Consider the following 24,968-nt stretch of genomic DNA (forward strand, 5'->3'; position numbering starts at 1 on the left):
TGGGGGTGATGAGGGGCGAGGTGAGGGGCGGGGTGGTGGGGGTGATTTAAGGGCAGCGGGGATCCCTCACCGTCAGTCGCGGCGCGGCCGCCACGACGGGAGGTGTGTGCGTGTCGGCGCTCTCTGTGTTAGCACGCGTATTGTTCGCGTGTCATCTCGCTCGTAATTTATTTATGGGAACGATAATACGATCGCAATATAGCATTTATGTGTCACCATGCTAAGGTAATACCAAACTATATTAATACAATACTATGTTAATACATTATGGTAATACCATGCTATATTAATACAATACTATATCAATACACTATGGTAATACCATGCTATATTAATACAATACTATATTAATACACCATGGTAATACCATGCTATATTAATACAATACTGTGTTAATAGGTACACTATGGTAATACCATGCTATATTAATACAATACTATGCTAATACACAATGGTAATACCATGCATATTATTACAATACTGTGCTAATAGGTACACTATGGTAATACCATGCTACGGTAATACCCTGCCATGATATTACCATACCATATATATACCTGAAAATACCATAAAAATATGATTAAAAATACCATAAAATTCCATAAAAATACTATCAATACCTGGAACCTCTGGAACTTCCAGACTTGTTGCGACATAGCGTTGATGGCGTTGAATATGTTGTTGAATACGGCGATGAGTAAGTTGATCATGAGTATGTTGGCAACGAGTAGATAAATACTCATGGCTATAGGGGTGATCCAGCGGCCGGGGTGACAGGGTATCTCCCCATCCACCCCACAGTCGGGGTCTATGTCACCCGCGAACACCTCCCCGTACAGCATGAAGTACGGCTGCGGGGGGGGATTTATTGTAATTAATAATAATATTTAGTATATAGTCTATAAGTAAATACATACAATAAATAAGTATTCCCCGTACAGCATGAAGTACGGCTGGGGGATGTATTGTTATTAATTATTATATTTAGTATATAGTTTATAAATAAATCCCTGTACAGCATGAAGTACGGCTGGGGGGAATTATTTATTGTAATTAATAATAATATTTAGTATATAGTTAGTTTATAAATAAATCCCTACACAGCATGAAGTATGGCTGCGGGGAATTATTTATTGTGATTAATAATAATATTTAGTATATAGTCTATAAATAAATCCCAGTACAGCATGAAGTATGGCTGAGGGGGGATTTATTGTGATTAATTATTATATTTAGTATATGTTCTATTAATAAATACATACAATAAATAACTAACAATAACATTGTAATAAATAATTATCTTAGGTATATAAGCTTTAAATAAATCACCGTACAGCATGAAGTATGGCTAAGGGAGAATTATTTATTTTGATAAATTATTAAATTTAGTATATGTAATATATATAATATTGGCTGGGGGGGAATGATGTTTTGTAATAAATTATTATACTTAGTATATAGTCTAGAAATAAATACTTTCAATAAATCATAATATTTAGCATATAGTCTATATATAAATACATACAATAAATAATCAATAATAAGATCTCTATGCAGTACGGAAGTAGAGAGTTAGTAAATGGATTTATCATATATAAAAAAACATATAAAAAAGTAATAATAATATTTATTAAATTGTCTATAAATTAATAAGGTATCATTCAAGATTTCTAATGATATTCATTATATTGTCTATTATTTAATAACGTATCATAGAAATTTAATAATAATATTTAAATAACAGTCCACCTCCCACCACCCCCCGCCACCTGAAAGAATACATGTCACCCCACCACCACCACCATACACCACCTCCCCCGCCACCTGGACGAATATATGTCGCGCCAGCCGCCAGTTGGGGTCCTCGTCAGGACTCAGGATGCTCCCCACCACCCCCCACCACCACCCACCTGTCTCTTATACACATCTAGATGTGTATAAGAGACAGATCCTAGATACTTGTGTGATGCTAGGATCTCTAGGATCTTCAGGTACCTGCACATCATTACGAGGGGTCCTAGATACTTGTGTGATGATAGGATCTCTAGGATCTTCAGGTACCTGCACACATCATTACATCATCATTACGAGGGGTCCTAGATACTTGTGTGATGATAGGATCTCTAGGATCTTCAGGTACCTGCACATCATTATAATCATTATCGTTAGAATAAAAAAAAAACAAATCATAATGAAAATCATGAAAATAAATGGTTTACCGCCAGGTATGGATAAGACTTAACTAAAATGGTCTGATTTAATTAAGAAAATGTTAACGGATTATAATATAATTATTCTTATATGACATTGAAGAGATTAAATCGATGGTTATATACAATAAATGTTGTCCTAAATAGAATATATAAGTAGACTAATTCAAATAAGGTAGATATTACTGCAGTAGATGTAGCAGTAGACTCACCAGTACATAATATTACTGCAGTAGATGTAGCAGTAGACTCACCAGTACATAATATTACTGCAGTAGATAACTCTACCAGCACTGCGGGTAGACGGCTGTAGACGCAGTGCCAGCGCTGCCAGGAACATGGCACCACAGATGCTGTCCCACACGTTCCAGCTGTTGTCCGCCCACACCTCCAGCTTCTGCCTGCCCCATTAATTATGATTAATATTATTTAATTAATCATGATTAATGTTATTTAATTTATTATGATTAGTGGGTCATGCTGTCTGCCCACACCTCCAGCTTCTGCCTGCGTTATATTAATTAATTAATTAATATTATTTAATTAATTAAGATTAGTGGGTGACATTGTCTGCCCACACCTCCAGTTTCTGCCTGGGGTGTTTCAATTTATTAAATAACATTAATTAATATCAGTGGGTCATATTAATAAATTAATCAATGTTCATTATTATTAATTATTATTAATTAATATTAGTGGGTCATATTGGCCCTCTCCCCTCGCCAACTCCTCCACCTTTTTATGGAATGAATTTAAAAAGCTATGAATACTAATTCTATTTTAGTCACGGCAGGACTGATACTCGTGAAATTATGACATACTTTTTATGTCTTTAAAATAAATAAATTTCTAAGTTTAGTAGAACTTTCGAGTTGAATTAAAAAAAATTAATATGTCCGAAAGTAGATCGCGGAAACAAGTCCTAATGTGTTTACCAACAGACCTAGTTAGCTATTGAGTCCTCGGTGTCACTGATACCGCATATAGACACGTGATAGATCACGTGATCAAGACTTAAGTTGTGGGCGGAAGCGAAGGCTATACAAGGTCTAGCAACCTTAACACGTTGACTACGTATTGGTACATATGAGTACCAATACGTAGATACCGATAGACACGTGATAGATCACGCGATCAAGACTTAAGTTGTGGGCGGAAGCGAAGGCTATACAAGGTCTAGCAACCTTAACACGTTGACTACGTATTGGTACATATGCGTACCACGAAATGTATTTCTCCAGGACGTAGTGGTATACATAATTCAGGTTGCCTAAAATTGCCAAATCCGAGAACAAAAAAGGTCAAAAAAGGCCGATAAGTCAAAATATACTAGTCTATTTGTAGGTTCCACTATAAAAATTCTATTCATTTTCTTTTTTGCAGTATTTAAAATTTAATTAGGAAGTACCCCTATCATAAATTTTAGCCGGCCAACGCAATTGAGAAAAACTAAATCACGGAATTTGTCCGGAAAAAATGACCGTCTGGCAAGCCTGTTTAAAAACAGTACAAAAAATGAAATAATAGTACAAGATGAAGCAATCGTAGTCAAAGTGTTGAACAAACCCCCCAGTAGCTGTTAGCGCTCCGCGATGTAGCGTGTAGCTTGAGTTCTCCGACCTTACGGTCGATGCCGTAGCTTATTCCTCTGTATCGCAACTCTGTATTACCACCCCGTATACAAGATACGTTATCTGGACTGCTCTGTATTACCACCCCGTATACAAGATACGTTATCAGGACTGCTCTGTATTACCACCCCGTATACAAGATACGTTATCAGGACTGCTCTGTATTACCACCCCGTATGCAAGATACGTTATCTGGACTTGTGTGTCTTACTTATCCCTCACTTCCTTAGTCAACGTAACCCGATCCTCAGGTAGAGCTTAATATAATGAGCTCAATATCATAGTTGGTAATAATTTACAATCTGTGACATTATTGTTACTATAACTCCTGCTTGTGGGTACAATAGTGACGTTATTATTACAATGTGTACGTTTTATGTACAATAGTATGGCTATTGTATACAACAGTAGGACTAATGTGTACTATATTAAGACTTTGTGTACAATACTACGGCTATTGTGTACAACAGTAATGCTATTCTGTACAATAGGTACGTTATTGTTGATATTGTCGTCATGGCGTGTTAACAATAATTTTCTTGTCTATGATTGGTGGATTTTGCTTGAAAGGCCGTCAATGATTGGCTGATGAACTAACGATCTCTTAACTTTTTTTGAAAGTATGGGCTCCGATCCTCAGGTAGAGCTTAATATAATGAGTTCAATGTCTTGAGTGCAACCTCGGACATATTTCTAATAAATTAATTAATTATGTCATATATTGCTATATATAATAATTAATAAATTAAATTAATATGTCATATTTTGCAATATATAATTAATAAATTAAATTAACATGTCATATATTGCAATATATAATAATGAATAAATTAAATTAATATGTTGTATATTGCTATATATAATAATTAATAAATTAAAATTAATATGTCATATATTGCTATATATAATATAAGTTATTAATAAATATATTATTAAGCATGAACTTACTTGAGTTTCTTGGGTTCCTTGGCCATAACCTGGCGCACCTTCTCGACCATGAGCGTACATATGTACGATATTACATAGTACTCCGTCCAGTGGGGGGTGGGGGGCAGGCGTACTAGTACAACGTACGTGTAGAAGCACAGGAACACTATGTACGCCATCTGTACACAGACATGTGTACTATTAAGAACACTATGTACGCCATCTGTACACGGAGACATGTGTACTATTAAGAACACTATGTACGCCATCTGTACATGGAGACATGTGTACTATTTAGAACACTATGTACGCCATCTGTACATGGAGACATGTGTACTATTAAGAACACTATGTACGCCATCTGTACATGGAGACATGTGTACTATTTAGAACACTATGTACGCCATCTGTACATGGAGACATGTGTACTATTAAGAATTACACATACGAACATAGTTACTAAAACGGTAACTATGTACTCTATCTGTGCACAGAGTTGTAAATTATTGTAGGTCTTTTCGAAATTATAAAAATTATTTTAAATTATTGTAGTGGGCCCAGAACCCACCGAGTGGGCCCAGAACCCACCGAGTGGGCCCAGAACTTGGTTATGGCCCAGAACCCACCGAGTGGGCCCAGAACTTGGTTATGGCCCAGAACCCACCGAGTGGGCCCAGAACTTGGTTATGGCCCAGAACCCACCGAGTGGGCCCAGAACTTGGTTATGGCCCAGAACCCACCGAGTGGGCCCAGAACTTGGTTATGGCCCAGAACCCACAGAGTGGGCCCAGAACTTGGTTATGGCCCAGAACCCACAGAGTGGGCCCAGAACTTGGTTATGGCCCAGAACCCACAAAGTGGGCCCAGAACTTGGTTATGGCCCATAACCTACCGAGTGGGCCCAGAACTTGGTTATGCCAAGAACCCACCGAGTGGGCCCAGAACTTGGTTATGGCCCAGAACCCACAGAGTGGGCCCAGAACTTGGTTATGGCCATAAACCTACCGAGTGGGCCCAGAACTTGGTTATGCCCAGAACCCATCGAGTGGGCCCAGAACTTGGTTATGCCAAGAACCCATCGAGTGGGCCCAGAACTTGGTTATGACCCAGAACCCACCGAGTGGGCCCAGAACTTGGTGATGGGCGCGTTGTAGAACTCGTAGAACTTGATGCGGGCCGACAGTTCTTTGGCCCCCCGCTTGTCTGGCAGGGTGAGGTCCCCAGGGGGGATGGTGACCCCCGCAGAGGGGGGGACATCCCGACGCACCCCCACCATGGTGGAGCGGCGGCGGACCTGGGGGGCGGGGTGGCGGTCCTGGTGGGGAGGGTGGGAGGTGGTGGTGGAGTCGGTGTCATCGTTGCCGGGTGTGCTGAGGGGAAAAGAGTTCTGAGGGTAAAGAGGGTAAAGAGTTCTGAGGGTAAAGAGGGTAAAGAGTTCTGAGGGAAAGAGATAGTAAAGAGTTCTGAGGGTAAAGAGGGTAAAAAGGGTAAAGAGTTCTGAGGGGAAGAGAGGGTAAACTTGAGGGGAAAAGAGGGTGAACTTGAGGAAGAAAGAGGGAAAACTTGAGGGGGAAAAGAGGGTAAAGTTGAGGGAAAAAAGGGTAAAGTGGAGGGGGGAAAAGGGTCAAGTTGAGGGGAAAAGAGAGTAAAGTTGAGGGGAAAAGAAGGTAAAGTTGAGGGTAAAGTTGAGGGGAAAAGAGGGTGAAGTTGAGGGGGAAAGAGGGTAAAGTTGAGGGGGAAAGAGGTTAATTTTGAGGGGAAAGAGGGTAAAGTTGAGGGGAAAAGAAAGTAAAGTTGAGGGGAAAAGAGGGGAAAATTGAGGGGAAAGGAGCTTAAACTTGAAGGGAAAAGAGCCTAAACTTGAGGTGAAAAGAGAGTAACTTGAGGGGGAAAGAGGGTAAACTTGAATGGAAAAGAGGGTAAATTTGAGAGGAAAAGAGTGTACACTCGGGGGGAAAAGAGGATAAATTTGAGGAGAAAAGAGGATAAAATTAAGGGGAAAAGAGGATAAACTTGAAGGGAGAAGAGGATAAACTTGGGGGGGGGGGGNGGGGGGGGGGGGAAAGAGGATAAATTTGAGCGGAAAAGAGGATAAAATTGAGGGGAAAAGAGGATAAATTCGAGGGAAAAGGAGGATAAATTTGAGGGGAAAATAGGATAAACTTGAAAATAAAAGAGAGTAAACTTGAGGGGAAAAGAGGGTAAAATTGAGGGGAAAAGGGGATAAACTTGAAGGGAAAAGAGGATAAATTTGAGGGGAAAAGAGGATAAACTTGAGGTGAAAAGAGGATAAATTTGAGCAGAAAAGAGGATAAATTTGAGGGGAAAATAGGATAAACTTGAAAATAAAAGAGAGTAAACTTGAGGGGAAAAGAGGGTAAACGTGAGGGGAAAAGAGGGTAAAGTCACCCCTGCAGGTGTCCCCCAAACGTGACTCACCCATGCCCCCCGTTCTGGGAGTTGGGACCCCCAAACACACTCGAGGGGTCGGCGTCCGCGGGGATGAAGGGGAACAGGAAGGGGGGGTGACCACTCCCACCCCTCCTACCCCCCACCACCCCCGCGGGGGGCGGGGGGTGCTGTTGTTGTTGGGTGCTGTTTGTCTCAGGCTGTTTGCTGTTAGGCTGTTTGTTGTTAGGCTGTTGATTGCCTGGGTTCATAAGTGGCACCTGAAAAAATTATGTTGATATATTGCAGTTCATAAAAAAATTGTTGATATTGTGGTTCATAAAAAATGATGTTGATATTGTGGTTCATAAAAAATGATGTTGATATGCAGCACCTGAAAAAATTATGTTGATACTGCAGTTCATAAAAAATTATGTTGATATTGCGGTTTATAAAAAATTATGTTGATATTGCAGTTAATGAAAAAATTATGTTGATATTGCAGTTCATAAAAATATTATGTTAATATTGTGGTTCATAAAAATTCCATTGATTTTTGGATCATAAAAAAATTATGTTGATATTGCAGTTCATAAAAAATTGTTGATATTGTGGTTCATAAAAAATTATGTTGATATTGCAGTTAAGATGAAATAAAAATATGTTCATTTTGCATTTCAGAAAAATATTAAATTTTGCACAAGCAATTTCAAAAACATATTAAAATTGTAATCCAAGTAAATTTTGCACCAAATAAATATTAGAATTTGGTAAACACAGTTAATAGATAATTAATTTTTAAAAAAGATTATTTTATAACAGATAAATAGGAAATAATTCAAGAAAACTTTATCAAGAGGAATAACAGAGAATAGAGATGTAAAAATTGTTTACAAAAAAGCTGAAAATATTAAATTAATTAAATTAATTCAGAATGAGAACATAATTAATGCTGATAATATTTAATTATTATTTGAAGATTTTTGAGAGTTAAATATAAATAGGATAGATATTAGTAATGCAATAAATGAAAAATATATTATTATAAATAAATAAAATAGATATAAGTAAAACATAAATGAAATAGATACTGTTAATAAATAAATTGAATAGATATTAGTAATACACAAATGAAATAGATATAAGTAAAAAATAAATGAAATAGATATAAGTAATACATACGGTAAATGAAAAAGATATAAGTAATACATGTATGAAATAGATATAAAATGTATATAGATAAAAGAGAATGGTTCCTAGCTTACCATGCAGAAAAATTAAGAACCTACAAAAAAGGAACTACTAAAATTTGAATTAAATTAATTGATAATTAAAAAAATATAGGAGAAAAGCATTAATTATAAGCGAGACTGAATAAATATGAAGATAGTGACAATTATAGAGGCAATCATTAATAAAATCTTTCAAATTATAATCAAAATATATAGTAATTAAATTAATTGATCAATTAATCAAAGGAATTGGAATTAAAGGAATCTGATTAGTTTTTCATTCCAAGAAACAGAAATGAGGGAAGCAAATATTGAGAAAAAAATGAATTGCAGATACTGAAAATATAAAATATACCAGGAATGAGTTAGGGTATACCAGGAATATACCAGGCATGAGTTCAGGTATACCAGGAATATACCAGGCATGAGTTCAGGTATACCAGGAATATACCAGGCATGAGTTAAGGTATACCAGGAATATACCAGGCATGAGTTAAGGTATACCAGGAATATACCAGGAATGAGTTAAGGTATACCAGGAATATACCAGGAATGAGTTAAGGTATACCAGGAATATACCAGGAATGAGTTAAGGTATACCAGGAATATACCAGGATTAAGTTAAGGTATACCAGGAATATACCAGGAAAGAGTGAAGGTATACCAGGAATATACCAGCATGCCAGGAATCATACCTTAATGACGGTGGTGTGGAGGGGGGTGGAGGTGGTCACACACTGCACACAAACACAGCCAGTGTGAGCACCACACAAAACAGCACAACACAAACAACACACACAAACATCACACAAAAAAACACAACACACAAAAACCCAAAACATCGTCGCAAATACAGAAAAAAATCAAAACATCGCCAGGTATCCCGGTAACAATAGCATTATTGGCAAATCACAAAATTTTCCGTTAATTTTTTTTCACTCAAAATTGTTTTTCATGGTAAAAAATTTTTCACTGAATCATTTTTTAATTCGGTTTGAACTTAATAATTAATTAATTAATTACTTAATAATTAATTAACTAATATGTCTATAAATTATTTATTAGATGTATTAATAAATATTCGTCCTTTCTTTACACTTTATGCTAAAATAAAAATATTACTCGTCAGTGAAAAATTTGTCGATATCCACGAAAAATTGATTTTGAAACGCGATTAAAATAAAATAAAAATTTTCAATATGATAATAAATCTCACAATAACATCCTTGCGGTCAAAAAATATATTCCTCTTACTGCAAGTGAAATAAAGTGTTGTTATTGATGTAAATAATACACAATAACAGGTAATTAGTCCACAAGGTGATATGTAATAACCACACGGCCGTAACCGTAATACTTTGAAAAACAAAAGGAATTCATTTAAATCATGATTTTTTTATTATAAACTTCACAGTTTGAAAATTCCCCAGCACCGAGTCAAAGATAATCAAGAAAAATATACATGTCGTGCAGAAATCGCGGAATTGCCGATTCTATGGAATCGGCAGCCAGTTTGCCGAATCTGTAGAATCAGCATTTCTATACTATAGGAATCTGGGGTTAGATCAGTCAGCAAAGTTTTTTTTATAATATTTAAATATAAAGGATCTTGGCCAAAAATGTTCTAACTCTAACTGTCGATTTACGTTCTAACTCTGACGTTCGATTTTCTGAATCAGCAACGAAATACCGATTCTATAGAATAGGTAATTCCGCGATTTCAGCACCACATATATAAATGAATAATTATAAATCAAATGAATGATACACATTATTTAATGAATAACGTTATAGTAATAATTAGGAATGGGTGGGGGGAAACACAGGTAGGGGTGGGGGGGATTAATTATTAAAGGCTTAATCCATTATTAATGATTAGATTAAAATATTAATAATCAAACCCCATATGCTAATCGTACCTGGCCCCCCTCAACCCCCCCTTCTTGGGGGTGTGGGTTAGGCAAGTCATTCGTTACGTCGTTTTCCTACGAAATGTCGCCAGTTAATTAATAAGTAATCGTTTCAATTATTAAATATATAATTAATTAAATAATAAATAATTTCGTCAATTTTCGTTAATTAATTAATAAGTAATTGTTTCAATTATCAATTAATCAATAAATAATTTCGTCAGTTAATTAATAAGTAATCGTTTCAATTATCAAATATATAATTAATTAATTAATAATTTCGTCAATTAATTAATAAGTAATCGTTTCAATTATCAATTAATCAATAAATAATTTCGTCAGTTAATTAATAAGTATTCTGTTTCAATTATTAAATATATAATTAATTAAATAATAAATAATTTCGTCAGTTAATTAATAAGTAATCGTTTCAATTATCAATTAAGCAATAAATAATTTCGTCAGTTAATTAGTAATTATTCTGTTTCAATTATCATATATATAATTAATTAAATAATAAATAATTTCGTCAATTAATTAATAAGTAATCAATTTTGATTATCAATTAATATAATAAATAATAAATAATTTTATCAATTAATTAAGTATTCAATTAAGTATTCATTACTAATTATAATTATTAATGATTACTTATATGATAGGCCAATCCATATACCTAAATTAATATTTAATTATTATTTAATTAATTCAATGGTCACTGGCAGAAACTTGCGAATTCAAGCTTAATTACTGAAAAAAATTAGCGATTATAATTAACTATCAACTCCGTCCGTATTAATAAATATAATTTTGACAATTCGGTAACATCACAAATACGTGAAAATGGTACGAAATTTCGTGCTTAAAAATCAGACTTTTTCGTGAAATCGCGATAGTCTCTGTGACACCCAACAACACTGATAAAAATAAGTGTGACAAACAATAATATTATTTTGTGATACGTCTTCACCACGGATGCGGACACTTAACACTGATAAAAATAAGTGTGACAATTGGCGAGACGCCATACTTCTACATACAGTTTTTGTGTTATTCTACACTGATAAAAATAAGTGTTACAAAAAATAATATAATTCGACGAGATGCTCTGCCTGTGACTATAGATACACATCACTGAAAAAAATAAGTGTGACAAAAATAACATTATTTTGCGATATGCTCTTCCTCTATACGTATACACTCGACACTGATAAAAATAAGCGAGTCAATAGTCATGCCCTGACCATTTCGTTATCGATTCCTCATACACTCGACACTGATAGAAATAAGCGTGTCAATAGTCATGCCCTGACCATTTCGTTATCTATTCCTCATACACTCGACACTGATAAAAATAAGCGTGTCAAAATTAACATTATTTTGCGATATACTCATACTAGTACACTGGACACTGATAAAAATAAGCGTGTCAATAGTCATGCCCTGACCATTTCGTTGTCAATGCCGCCCTCAGACGAGGGTTTGCGTGCCCTCGTCCTACCCTCGCCCTCCCCGTCGCTGTCAGACGCTGTGTCGGAGTCGGGGTACCGCCCCCCGCCGCCCCCGGGGCCGAACTCCCCCCCAACATCCCACCGCTCCTCCCTAGGGGGATTATTAAAATTAAAAAATTATTTCATATAATGCACCAATATATATGTACAATCCTTCCTAGGGGGATTATTAAATTAAAAAATTATTTAATTAAATTATTTCATATAATGCACCAATATATACAATCCTCCATAGAGGGAGAGGTACACATTAATTGAGAGAAAATTATTTAATTTAATGCGCTGATATGTACAAAATTTATATACGGGCCGAACTATGCAACCCTAACAAAATTTTAGGACAGCCTAGGCTTCGGCCGAAGAGTCGCTAAACTCGACACAAAGTTATTCTGGGTTCAGTGCAAATTATTTCATATAATGCACTGATACACCGCATACAAAATTTATATACGGGCGAGCTATGCAAGCCTAAAAAAATTTGAGGATCGCCTAGGCTTCGGTCGGATAGTCGCTACACTCGGCACAAAGTTATTCTTGGTCTGCATGGCTCTCCTATCGAAATCAACTTATGGTCAAATATCCTTGCCGACATCATAGTCGCCAGAGGGTATGTCAAGGGTTGGCCGAGCCTAGCGCAATTATGCTGCCATTCCCAGTGAAAATTTACAGACGCGGAAGCTTCTGATTTGGATTACCAGAAGCTGGGGCGACTCTGAATGTTGTTAGGGTTTAAACCTTGAGCTACCCGGCTATCAAAATTTTTAGTTGGTGGCGAGCCTGAATTAGGAACCGCCTAGGACTCGGACCGAACGTAAATCAGCTTCTCTATGTCCGCTTTTTGGTCTACATTCCGGTCCCCGAATCAGACAGCTACCAGAGCCCGGTGAGGGGACTGAGGGGATTCTGCCAACTCTTGCCCTACTCTCAGGAGACCATAAAGTCGGCCAGGAGGTTCTGACTAGTCGCTGATTGCTATCAGTTGGCCAACTGACCCAGAATAACTTTGCGCCGAGTGTAGTGACTATTCGGCCGAAGCCTAGGCGGTCCCCGAATTTTGTTAGGGTAAAGCGGACATATATAGAGAAGCTGATTTACGTGCTCCCCGACTCATAGGCGGCACCTGATGCAGAGTCGACCCAGGCATTAAATTTTGTTAGGGAATAGGTGCCGCCTAGGACTCGGGGAGCACGTAAATCAGCCGCTAATGTCCGATTCGGCCGGGCTTGAAGGACAGCCTCTGTGCAGCCTTTCTCATACTCTCATAACACGCTTTTCATACTCTCACGACACTTTTCATGCTCTTGGAAGAAACTTGTCAAACTCTCATGGCAAACACACTTTTCATACTCTCATGTTACATTTTTTGTACTCTCGAGACACACTTGCCATACTCTCATCGAAGACACACTTGTCATACTCTCAAAGACAGACACATCTTCACGCTCTCAGGACACACTTTTCGTACTCTCAAGACACACTTTTCATACGCTCGTACGACTATTAAGTCAGAAAGGAGATTCTAACCAGAAGCTGATTTCGATCAGAGGCCACATGTACCCAGAAAAACTTTGTGCCGAGTGTGGCGACTCTTCACCGAAGCCTATTCGGTCCCCAAATTTTGTTCGGGAAGAATATCATGTACGGCATTCGTAGGCCGAGATACCACAGCAAAGATGCGTGATTGACAACACTTTTGTATCGAGTATTAAGGGTCGCAACTATTTGTGATTGATAGACCTCAATAATACATAATAATCATTTAAATATTATAATAGAGGGAAAAACGGGGAGGGAACTTCAATGGGGTCTTACCGACCCCACCTGGTCCTCGGCATAGTTACTAGCCCCTGGCCAAAGGCACTAAGTTAATAGACCATTAGACCCCTGTAGACCCCACCAGGTCTGCGTCATGATGACTAGCCTCTGCCCCTTGACCCTATCTATATACATCCAGATTATAGACCATTAAACCCCGTAGACCCCACCTGGTCTGCGTCATGGTTACTAGCCCCTGACCAAAGATACTAATTTAATAGACCATTAGGACTACCAGACCCCCGTAGACCCCACCTGGTCTGCGGCATGGTGACTAGCTCCTGACCAAAGATACTAATTTAATAGACCATTAGGACTACCAGACGCCCGTAGACCCCACCTGGTCTGCGGCATGGTGACTAGCCCCAGACCAAAGAAACTAAGTTAATAGACCCCCGTAGACCCCACCTGGTCTGGGGCATGGTGACTAGCCCCAGACCAAAGAAACTAACTTAATAGACCCCCGTAGACCCCACCTGGTCTGGGGCATGGTGCGTAGCTCCTCTCTGCTCCTGAAGCCCAGGCACGTGATCAGCGGCGGCAGCAGCAGACCCAGCAGCACCTCACCGAGTAATAGTAACTTATTTTATTATCTTATATTAACTTGTTTTATTATCTTATATCAACTTGTTTTATTATATCTTATGTTAACTAATTTTATTATCTTATGTTAACTTATTTTAAAATTTACTTATTTTAATATCTCTATTAGGTACCTTATTTTAATATCTTGACATATTCTCTTGTTGTTGTTTGACTTCTTTTAATTTCCATTAACTTATTTAAATATCTTCCATTAACTTGTTTTAATATCTTATGTTAACTTATTTTAATATCTTATATTAACTTGTTTTATTATAGCTTATATTAACTTGTTTTAATATCTTCTATTAACTTGTTTTAATATCTTCTATTAACTTGTTTTAATATCTTATATTAACTTGTTTTAATATCTTAAGTTAACTTGTTTTAATATTTTATGTCAAATTGTTTTAATATCTTGTCATAATTAATTTAATATCTTGTCTTGTATTAATACTCACCTTTATATTAGTATTTTTCCTAGTCCTAAGCCCTCCCAGCCACCCACCTTTATATTAGTATTTAAATATATTAGTAGTATTAGTATTATAAATTATATATTATATATTAATACTCACTTTAATATTAGTATTTATATATATTAGTAGTATTAGTATTATATATTATATACTAATACTCACCTTTATATTAGTATTTTTCCTAGTTCTAAGCCCTCCCAGCCAGAGGTCTGCCAGCAATATCTGACAGCAGGGCTGGTCGCTATTTATTATAATAATATTTCTATATTACTAGTATTATTATATTATATACTAATACTCACTTTAATATTAGTATTTTTCCTAGTCCTGAGCCCTCCCAGCCAGAGGTCTGCCAGCAATATCTGACAGCAGGGCTGGTCGCTATTTATTATATTATTATTTATATATATATTAGTACTACTAGTAGTATTAGGTATATATTATATACTAATACTCACCTTAATATTAGTATTTTTCCTAGTTCTAAGCCCTCCCAGCCAGAGGTCTGCCAGCAATATCTGACAGCAGGACTGGTTGTATTATATCTAGGTATATATTAGTAGTATTACTAGTACTAATATTATATAGTAATACTCACCTTAATATTAGTATTTTTCCTAGTTCTCAGCCCTCCCAGCCAGAGGTCTGCCAGCAATATCTGACAGCAGGGCTGGGCAATAAAGCTGCGGTGGTTGACAGCTGCTGCCAGTGACAGACACGTCTGCTTGGACCAGTTACGTAGCTCGTACGTCAGCAACTCGTGCGCACGTGAGTCGTCTTGCTGGTAGCAATACGTCAGCAGCTCTACAGCTGTAAATATACGGCTGTAGTTATACTGCTGTATACGGCTGTAGTTATACTGCTGTATACGGCTGTAGTTATACTGCTGTAGCAATACGTCAGCAGCTCTACAGCTGTAAATATACAGCTGTAGTTATACGGCTGGAGCAATACGTCAGCAGCTCTACAGCTGTAAATATATAAATATATACAGCTGTAGCAATACGTCAGCAGCTCTACAGCTGTAAATATATGGCTGTAGTTATACAGCTGTAGTTATACGGCTGTAGCAATACGTGAGCAGCTCTACAGCTGTAAATATATNTACAGCTGTAAATATACAGCTGTAGTTATTCAGCTGTACAAAATACATCTGCATTTACGTTAGCAGTTATACAGCTGTAGATATACATCTGTAGTTTTTCAGCTGTAAAAATACATCTGCATTTACGTTAGCAGTTATACAGCTGTAGATATACATCTGTAGTTTTTCAGCTGTAAAAATACATCTGCATTTAAGTCAGCAGTTATATAGCAGAACCGTAAAAATATCAAAAGTAATTCAGCTATAAACACGGCAGCAGTTATACAGCTGTAAAAATATAATTGATTTCATGCGGGCAATTTTACATGTGCTAAAAACCCCTGATTTTACACAGGACAACAGCGCATTTGCATTGCAGTAATAAAACAGTAACAACATTTTAAAAATAAAATTAATCTGAAATATTACATATTAAAAAATATCATTAGACTCATTATCTCACCATTACAGCACCATTACTATTACATTACATTACCATTATTACATTACATTATCTCATACTATTTAGCATAGCCCGAATTCCTCAGTCTCGACACCTTCCATTACCGAGTCATATAATGCTAGAATATTACATATTATTGAGCACCATTAAACCCATTACTGATCCATTAGACCATTACTGTCCCATTATTGGTCCATCACCTAATGTCTCGTCTATTAATATTAATGGCTCCATTAGACTCATTACTGTCCCTTTTTTGCCCCATTACCTAATGTCTCGCCTATAATGGCAGCATTCATATTAATGGCCCCATTAGACCCATTACAACCCAATTACCGCCCCATTACCTAACGTCTCGAACTCCTTGGCGTAGCAGACGAGCTCCTATTAATGGCCCCATTGCTGCCTATTAATGGCCCCATTACTGCCCTATTAATGGCCCCATTACCACCCCATTACTGCCCTATTAATGGCCCCATTAGCCCCATTACCTAATGTCTCGAACTCCTTGGCGTAGCTGACGAGCTCCTATTAATGGCCTATTAATGGCCCCATTACTGCCCTATTAATGGCCCCATTACTGCCCTATTAATGGCCCCATTACCGCCCCATTACCTAAGGTCTCGAACTCCTTGGCGTAGCAGACGAGCTCCTATTAATGGCCCCATTACCACCCCATTACCTAATGTCTCGAACTCCTTGGCGTAGCAGACGAGCTCCTATTAATGGCCCCATTACCACCCCATTACCTAATGTCTCGAACTCCTTGGCGTAGCAGACGAGCTCCTATTAATGGCCCCATTACCACCCCATTACCTAATGTCTCGAACTCCTTGGCGTAGCAGACAAGCTCCTATTAATGGCCCCATTACTGCCCCGTTACCTAATGTCTCGCTCATTAATACTAATGGCCCCATTTACCCATTACCGCCCCATTACCTAATGTCTCGAATTCCTTGGCGTAGCAGACGAGCTCCTCGTGCACCTCGGTCTCGAGGTCGTCATCAGCGGCCTCGAGGGCGAGGCCCTTGTAGAGCTTAGCGGCCACGAGGCTCTTAGCGAGGGCCTCTTCCCCGTGCTGCCAGCACAGCAGTGCCAGCGCCTGCCGCTGTGACAGCACCGCCCACACCTGGTAATAATGGGCCCCATTAGCCCCATTACCTAATGTCTCGTCTATTAATATTAATATATATGAGTCAGCAGTGTTAGCATCAGTACAAGCACCAGTACCAGTACCAGCACCAGTACCAGAACCAGTACCAGTACCAGCACCAGTACCAGTACCAGTACCAGTACCAGTACCAGTACCAGTACCAGCACCAGTACCAGTACCAGTACCAGTACCAGNCACATATCGAACAATTACTCGCCCAATCTTAAATTATGCTGCCCCCATTTGGTACCCAGTCGCCTCACGAACCGCAATCGCAAGTCTCCAGATCATTCAAAACTCAGCCTTGAGACTAGCCACTGGCTGCCTCAAGATGGCCCCAATCGCCCATCTCCACCATGAGACCGGCGTCCTACCCCTGTCCGCCCACCTGGACCTGGCCTGTGCGCAATTTCTCGCCAGCGCCCTCCAGCCTGCTCATGCTTCTTTCAACATCGTCTCCGCTCCCCCCGGAGACCGCCCCATGAAAGCCTCAATCAAGTCAAGATTCGGCCACCTTATGGCGCCTTTCCTGGCCGACGGCAGGATGCCCGACGGTGCCTATGGAGAGGCAAAACACTCCCTCCGTAGGGAGATAGCCACCCGTGTTGCGGCGACGGCCGGTCACAACGCGGTCCTCTCAACCCCGCCACCACCGATTGCAGTAGAAGAGGCCTCGCTCCCTCGTCCTTACCGCTCAGCGCTATCCCAGCTACGCTCGGGATACTGCAGCTCCCTTGCGTCCTACACCCACAGGGTCGGTCGCTCCCTTAGCGCCGCTTGCCCGGAGTGCGGGGATCCCCTCCAATCCGTCCAGCACCTCTTCGCCTGCCCCGCCTTCCCCACGTCCCTCAGCGTCTCATCATTGTGGGACAACCCCGTGGAGGCGTCGACGTTCTTGGCCACCCTCCCTGCTTTTGCCCATCTCCCTCCTCTTCCGGTGCCGCCCCCCCGACCACCACCAGAGCCTCCACCCACGCGAGCGTGACGTTTGGCGCAAGAAACAACAACAACAAGTGGTGGTACCAGCACCAGTACCAGTACCAGTACGTACAATGAGCTCGCTGAAGGGGTAGTCGAAGTGGTGGTACCAGTACCAGCACCAGCACCAGTACCTACCATGAGCTCGCTGAAGGGGTAGTCGAAGTGGTACCCGCCCTCGCACGTATCAGACCCCGCGCAGGAGTCGCGGTCTGTGGGGGTCGAGACTGCAGACCCCTTCTCAGAGATGGACCTATGAGGGTTTAATTTAATAATTGAATTAGCGTCTAAATAAACACATTTATGGAAGCATATTAATTAAATTATCATTTATTAAATTATCATTTAGTACCTGCGGGAGGGATTAAATTTAATAATTTAATGAGTGTTGAAATAAAGACGTTTATGGAAGCATATAAATTAAATTATCATTAATTAAATTATATATTTATATGTAATAACAAAACAATTTTTTTAGCAAAAAATTTCAACTAAAAGAATTACCACCAATTGAAAATTACCAACTAAATTTAACCTAATTGGTAATTTATATAATTAAAAATTTCAAATTCGCAAAATTTAAATAAATTAATAAATAAACAAATAATAAATAAATGACCAATTTATTTTTATTGGTAATTTAATTTACCTAAAAATTTTAAATTCCCTAAATTTAAATAAAATAATTAATGAATAATAGTAAATAAATTTAAATGAAATTTTTAATTCTAATTTAATTAAAAATGTAATTATCAATTAGAATTACCTGTATAGGGCGGCCCCCAGCAGGTTGGGGCCGTGCTGGGGACTGGCGTGGGCAGAGTTGTGGTCAAGGGACGCAGCCAGGGACTTGTATGGGGACTGCTGGGGGTGTGGGGAGGGGCGGTGGGTGCTCCCCATGCGTTGGGAGCCAGGGGCGCCGCCCCCATAACATGACCCAGGGGCGCCGCCCCCATACCGACATGCCCCAGGGGCGCCGCCCTTCTTCTGCAGGGCGTGGTACGTGTTGCGGAACTTGCGACGCGTGTACGTCGACCTGAGATATAAATAAATAATTATTTAATTATATTCATATTTATTCATTTATTATTTATATTCTTAATTCGTATCATTAATTAATTACGGCCTGAGATGAAAAAAATAATTATTTATTTTTATTTATTCATTTATTATTTATATTCTTAATTCGTATCATTAATTAATTACGGCCTGAGATGAAAAATAATTATTTATTTATATTCATATTTATTCATTTATTATTTATATTCTTAATTCGCATCAGCAGTACAATTAGTACCTGAAAAAAAAAATATTTATAATCTAAATTCGTACCTTAATTAGATTAATTAATACATTTATTATAAATTAACTTTTAAAATTGTGATAAAAGTATTTCAATATAAAAAAGAATTGCCCCTAGTCACCTGAATGCGCCCCTAGTTACCTGAAGGCACCCCTAGTTACCTGAAGGCGCCCCTTGTTACCTGAAGGCGGCCCTAGTTACCTGAAGGCGGCCAGTTACCTAGTTACCTAGGCGGCCAGTTACCTAGTTACCTGAAGGCGCCCCTAGTCACCTGAAGGCGCCCCTAGTCACCTGAAATCCAGTCCCACCAACTTGCAGAGGAATCCAACCAAATTCTGGTCGCTCCGGCGCTCCCTCTCCGGCAAATCAGCCAGTCAAGCCCCCAACCAACCCATTTCCTTCAACAACTCTCATGTCACCGCAGACCATATTATAGCCTCTTCCTTCTGCCGCCAATTTACGCTGGTTCCCCACCACCAACGTGACCCCTCCAGCAGGTCCACCTACAGAGGCATCAAGCGCCGCAATCCTCTCTCCGACACACCCCCCGCCTTCACTCCGGATCAGACCAGACATTAAGTTTGGAGCTCGGGTACCTCTACTACCACCGGCCCGGACTTCCTCACTATCCTCCTCACTATCCGTCATCTGGGTCCCAGAGGCATCCAGTACCTCACCGAACTTTTCAACCTGTCCCTTGCCAAGGCCGACATCCCTGCCATCTGGAAGTCAGCCACAATCATTGCCATCCCAAAGCCGGGCAAACCTCCGTCCATAAGCTCCTCATACCGACCCATCTGCCTCCTGTGCCCATCTGTAAAGGTGTTGGAGCGTCTGCTCCTCCCCTCCCTCAATGCTGCACTTCCACTGGCGGACTCCCAGCACGGTTTCCGCTCCCTCCACTCCACAACGTCTGCTCTACTTCCTCTAACCCAGGCCATAGCTATAGGCTTCTACCAGCCTCGCCCACCAACCAGGACAATAGCGATGGCCATTGACTTCAGCAAGGCTTTCGACACCGTGCCTCACGCCCAGCTCATCTCTCACATCGCCACCACCCCCCTCCACGCCAATATCACCCGCTGGCTGATCTGCTACATCAGAGGCAGGACAGCCAGGTGCTCCTACAATAGCTGCATCTCCTCCCCACGTCCGGTCCTCGCTGGTGTCCCACAAGGCTCCGTCATCTCGCCCGTCCTCTTTAACTCCTATGTCTCAGACTTCCCCCAATCCGCCCCTCTAATCACCTCCTATGCGGACGACTTCACAGCCGCTGCGGATACCGTGCAGATCGCCGACGCGTCTGCAGTCCTCTTCTCCCACTCCTCCGATGTGGCTGCATGGGCTCGTCGGAAGGGGTTACTGGTGTCTATCCCCAAATCCCACACTACCCTCTTCACCTCCGACACCCATCAATCACAAACAGACCCTTAAGTCAGCTGGGAGGGGTCCGACTTTCCACTTTGTCGAACCCCGAAGATCCTCGGGGTCACATTCAACCCCCAATTCACCTTCTCGCCTCACATCGCTGCGATATGTCAGAGCGCCCGCCCGCGCCTCAACATCCTCAAATCCCTTGCCGGAACCAGCTGGGGACAGCAGAAGGAAACCCTCTTGGTGACTTTCAAGACTCTTATAAAGTCTCTCAACACCTACGCTGCCCCAGTGTGGTTCCTTAACGCCTCTCCCTCGGCAATCTCCAAGCTGCAAACCATTCAAAACTCTGCCCTCCGCATAGCCACGGGATCTCTTCTAATGGCCTCAGCTGCCCACCTGAACAGCGAAGCTGAGCTCTTACCCTTGGCCGACCACCTCTCTCTACTCTGCTCACAGTTCCTTGCCAGTGCCCTTCGACCACACCATCCCAGCTACCCTATTATCACCCAGACATCAGGGCCCCGTCCCATGAAGCACACGCTTCAGTCCCACTTCCTCCCTTCGGTCTCTCACCTGCTGGAAGAGGGATCCCTCCCCCCCGACACCTACTCCGCTGCCCTCAGCACCCTGCACAGCTCTGATGTCTCATTCTACCTGGCCTCTGCAGCTCCCAACAAGGTGCTGCTGACCCCTGCCCCCACTGTCTCGTCCAGCGAGCTTTCCCTCCCCAGGGCGGCCAGAAGCGCCCTTTCCCAGCTCCGCTCTGGCTACTCTTCGCTACTCAACTCGTACCTTGCTCGCATCGGTGCAGCCAACAGCCCACTCTGCCCTGAGTGCGGCACTATGGACCACACCGCTCATCATCTCTTAAGCTGCCCTTCGCATCCCACCTCGCTAACCCCACTGGACCTCTGGTCTAACCCTGGACCGGCTGCGGCTTTCCTCTCCTCGCTCCCATCCTTCGCTGACATCTTTGGAGCGGAACCTCCGCTCCCCCCTCCTCCCCCGGAGCCGCCGCCTCGTCGTGGGCGCCGCCGAGCAGCGGTCCCGGGTAATTAACAACAACCTGAAGGCGCCTCTAGTCATCTGCTGCCCCCCCTAGTCACCTGAAGGCACCCTTAGTCACCTGCTGCCCCCCCTAGTCACCTGAAGGCACCCCAGTCACCTGCTGCCCCCCTAGTCACCTGAAGGCGCCCCCCATCAGCCTGTTGATGACTAGTCCCACGTTAGGCAACGTGTNAAGAGACAGGTTTGGGGGGGGCAGGGGGTTTTGTGGGGGGCATGGAGGGCTTATGTCAACAGGGGGTATTGTGAACTACCTAAGAAGAATTAACCTACCAAAAATAAGACAGAACCATTATATTACATTAGATATAAAGAATACAATACACAACACCCAGCCCTAGTACAAGAACATAACACACAGCATTGTATAGGTCCTCGAGGCGCTGTATGGTCAGGAACTTGGTCATGGTCACGCCCTGCTCCAGCAGCAGCTTCACGAACTCGATCCTGTCGTGCACCAGCGCGTCCATCATAGCCAGCTCCAGGGCACCTGGGGCATGGAGGTCATGGGGTACAACTGGGGTCATTGGGTACATGGCTGGGGTCATCGGGTACAACTGGTGTCATCGGGTACAACTAGGGTCATCGGGTACATGGCTTGGGTCATTGGGTACACGTCTGAGGCAGGGGGTCAGTGGGTACACGGCTGGGGTCATTGTGTACATAGCTGGGGTCATTAGGTACACGGCTGGGGTCATTGGGTACACGGCTGGGGTCATCGGGTACATGACTGGGGTCATCGGGTACATGACTGGTGTCATCGGGTACACAACTGGGGCACGGGGTCATCGGGTACACGACTGGGGGCACGGAGTTATCGGGTACACAACTGGGGGCACGGAGTCATCGGGTACAACTCCGGAATGAAAATTATAATGACCAGCGTCATAATCTAGGTATAACATATCAAAAGTTGAAACAGGGTAATTATTGGAGCAATAACCTTAACGAACGCAACAACCTTAGGCAATAACCTAACATTGAGCAATAACCTTACAATGAGGCAATAACCTTTAGGCAATAACCTAACATTGAGGCAATAACTTAAAGGCCATAACCCTAAGGAAGGCACTAACCTTAAGGAAGGCATAACCTTCATGGAAAGCAGTAACCCTAAAGCAATAATAATAATAACCTTGCGACCACGCGACGTCCTCGTTGAAGACGTGCGTCCTGGCGATGTCCACGCGGTTCCACGTGAGCGCCAGCGACAGCTTCTCCGGGTCACTGAGACTGTGGGACCTCAGCAGCGCTGACAGAACTGTCTGGTCCAGCTCTGCCCCCTCTGTCAGCCGGAACACTGTCATCTGACGGCAGAGACAGGAGTGACAGTACTGTCTGGTCCAGCTCTGCCCCCTCTGTCAGCCGGAACACTGTCATCTGACGGCAAAAAGGTTGATATATAAGGCCACCTGTCAGCCGGAACACTGTCATCTGACGGCAGAGACAGGAGTGACAGTACTGTCTGGTCCAGCTCTGCCCCCTCTGTCAGCCGGAACACTGTCATCTGACGGCAAAAAGGTTGATATATAAGGCCACCTGTCAGCCGGAACACTGTCATCTGACAGCAGAGACAGGAGTGACAGTACTGTCTGGTCCAGCTCTGCCTCCTCTGTCAGCCGGAACACTGTCATCTGACGGCAGAGATGTTGATATACCATCTGTCATCTTATACAGATGGTATAAGGCCATCTGTCATATGATAACAGAAAACAGTATTCGTTCGGCGGAGGACGACGAAGGAGGCGCATCAGCATGGCCACGGAGGAAGATGTCCGAAACTTGACATAAGGACACACTAGTTACGTCCCACTACACACTAGTTACGCACTAGCCAGCTGAATCAAACACTAGTTTCCACTAGTTACACTCTAGTTACACACTAGTTACCTACTGACCAGCTGAGCCAGAGTTCCTATCCACTATTTACCCACTAGTTACCCACCAGCTGCTGCTTGCGGACACACTGCAGCACCTCAGAGAAGAGCTTCTCGGCCCACCACACACTAGTTACCACTAGTTACCCACCAGCTGCTGCTTGCGGACACACTGCAGCACCTCGGAGAAGAGCTTCTCCGCCTGCTCCTGCCGGAGGTCAAACTCGCGCTGCAGCGTCGCCACCACCACGCCCCGCACGTGCTCGAACACGCCCGTGCCCGGCACCCCCAGCCTATAAATTTTGTTATTAGTTATCTATTATCATTGTGGTTATCTATTATCATTATGGTTATTATTTATCATTGTAGTTATCGATTATTGTTGTAGTTATCTATTATTGTTCGCGACCACCACGCCCCGCACGTGCTCGAACACGCCCTTGCCCGGCACCCCCAGCCTGGGGGGTTATTAGTTACCTATTATCATTGTGGTTATCTATTATCATAATGGTTATCTATTATCATTGTAGTTATCGATTATTGTTGTAGTTATCTATTATTGTTCGCGACCACCACGCCGCGCACGTGCTCGAACACGCCCTTGCCCGGCACCCCCAGCCTGGGGGGTTATTAGTTATCATTTATTGTCAATGTACTGATCTATTATCACTGTAATAATCAATTATTATTGTAGTTATCAATTATTATTGTTCGCGATGACGACGCCGCGCACGTGCTCGAACACGCCCGTGCCTGGTGCCCCCAGCCTGGGGGGGTTGTTAGTTATCACCTATTTATCTTTGTGGTTATCAATTATCATTAGATATTAGTTATCTATTAGCATTGTGGTGATCGATTATCATTAGATATTAGTTATCACCTATTATCATTGTGTGATCGATTATCATTGGTTATTAGTTATCACCTATTCATCATCGTGGTTATCAAAAAATATATGTGTTTTCATATAAAAAACGTTACAT

At 41.5% G+C, this 24,968-nt stretch overlaps 1 protein-coding gene across 1 annotated transcript in view; it reads right to left on the bottom strand.

The window, feature by feature from the left end:
- The window catches only part of LOC108683253 (transient receptor potential channel-like), a 40,134-nt gene that overhangs the window by 3,218 nt on the left and 11,948 nt on the right, over positions 1–24,968 (bottom strand). The window contains 18 exon segments of the mRNA XM_047883025.1: positions 621–851; positions 1,825–1,882; positions 1,960–2,061; positions 2,465–2,611; positions 4,790–4,947; positions 5,886–6,180; positions 7,208–7,437; positions 9,084–9,125; positions 11,747–11,900; positions 14,101–14,186; positions 15,284–15,495; positions 17,172–17,361; positions 18,502–18,616; positions 19,130–19,399; positions 22,228–22,358; positions 22,468–22,598; positions 23,244–23,415; positions 24,137–24,278. Coding sequence (XP_047738981.1) covers positions 621–851; positions 1,825–1,882; positions 1,960–2,061; positions 2,465–2,611; positions 4,790–4,947; positions 5,886–6,180; positions 7,208–7,437; positions 9,084–9,125; positions 11,747–11,900; positions 14,101–14,186; positions 15,284–15,495; positions 17,172–17,361; positions 18,502–18,616; positions 19,130–19,399; positions 22,228–22,358; positions 22,468–22,598; positions 23,244–23,415; positions 24,137–24,278 — 2,866 coding nt within the window.

The sequence above is a fragment of the Hyalella azteca genome, unplaced genomic scaffold (genome assembly GCF_000764305.2).
Source record: "Hyalella azteca isolate HAZT.00-mixed unplaced genomic scaffold, Hazt_2.0.2 contig11821, whole genome shotgun sequence".
Classification (NCBI taxonomy): Eukaryota; Metazoa; Arthropoda; class Malacostraca; order Amphipoda; family Hyalellidae; genus Hyalella; species Hyalella azteca.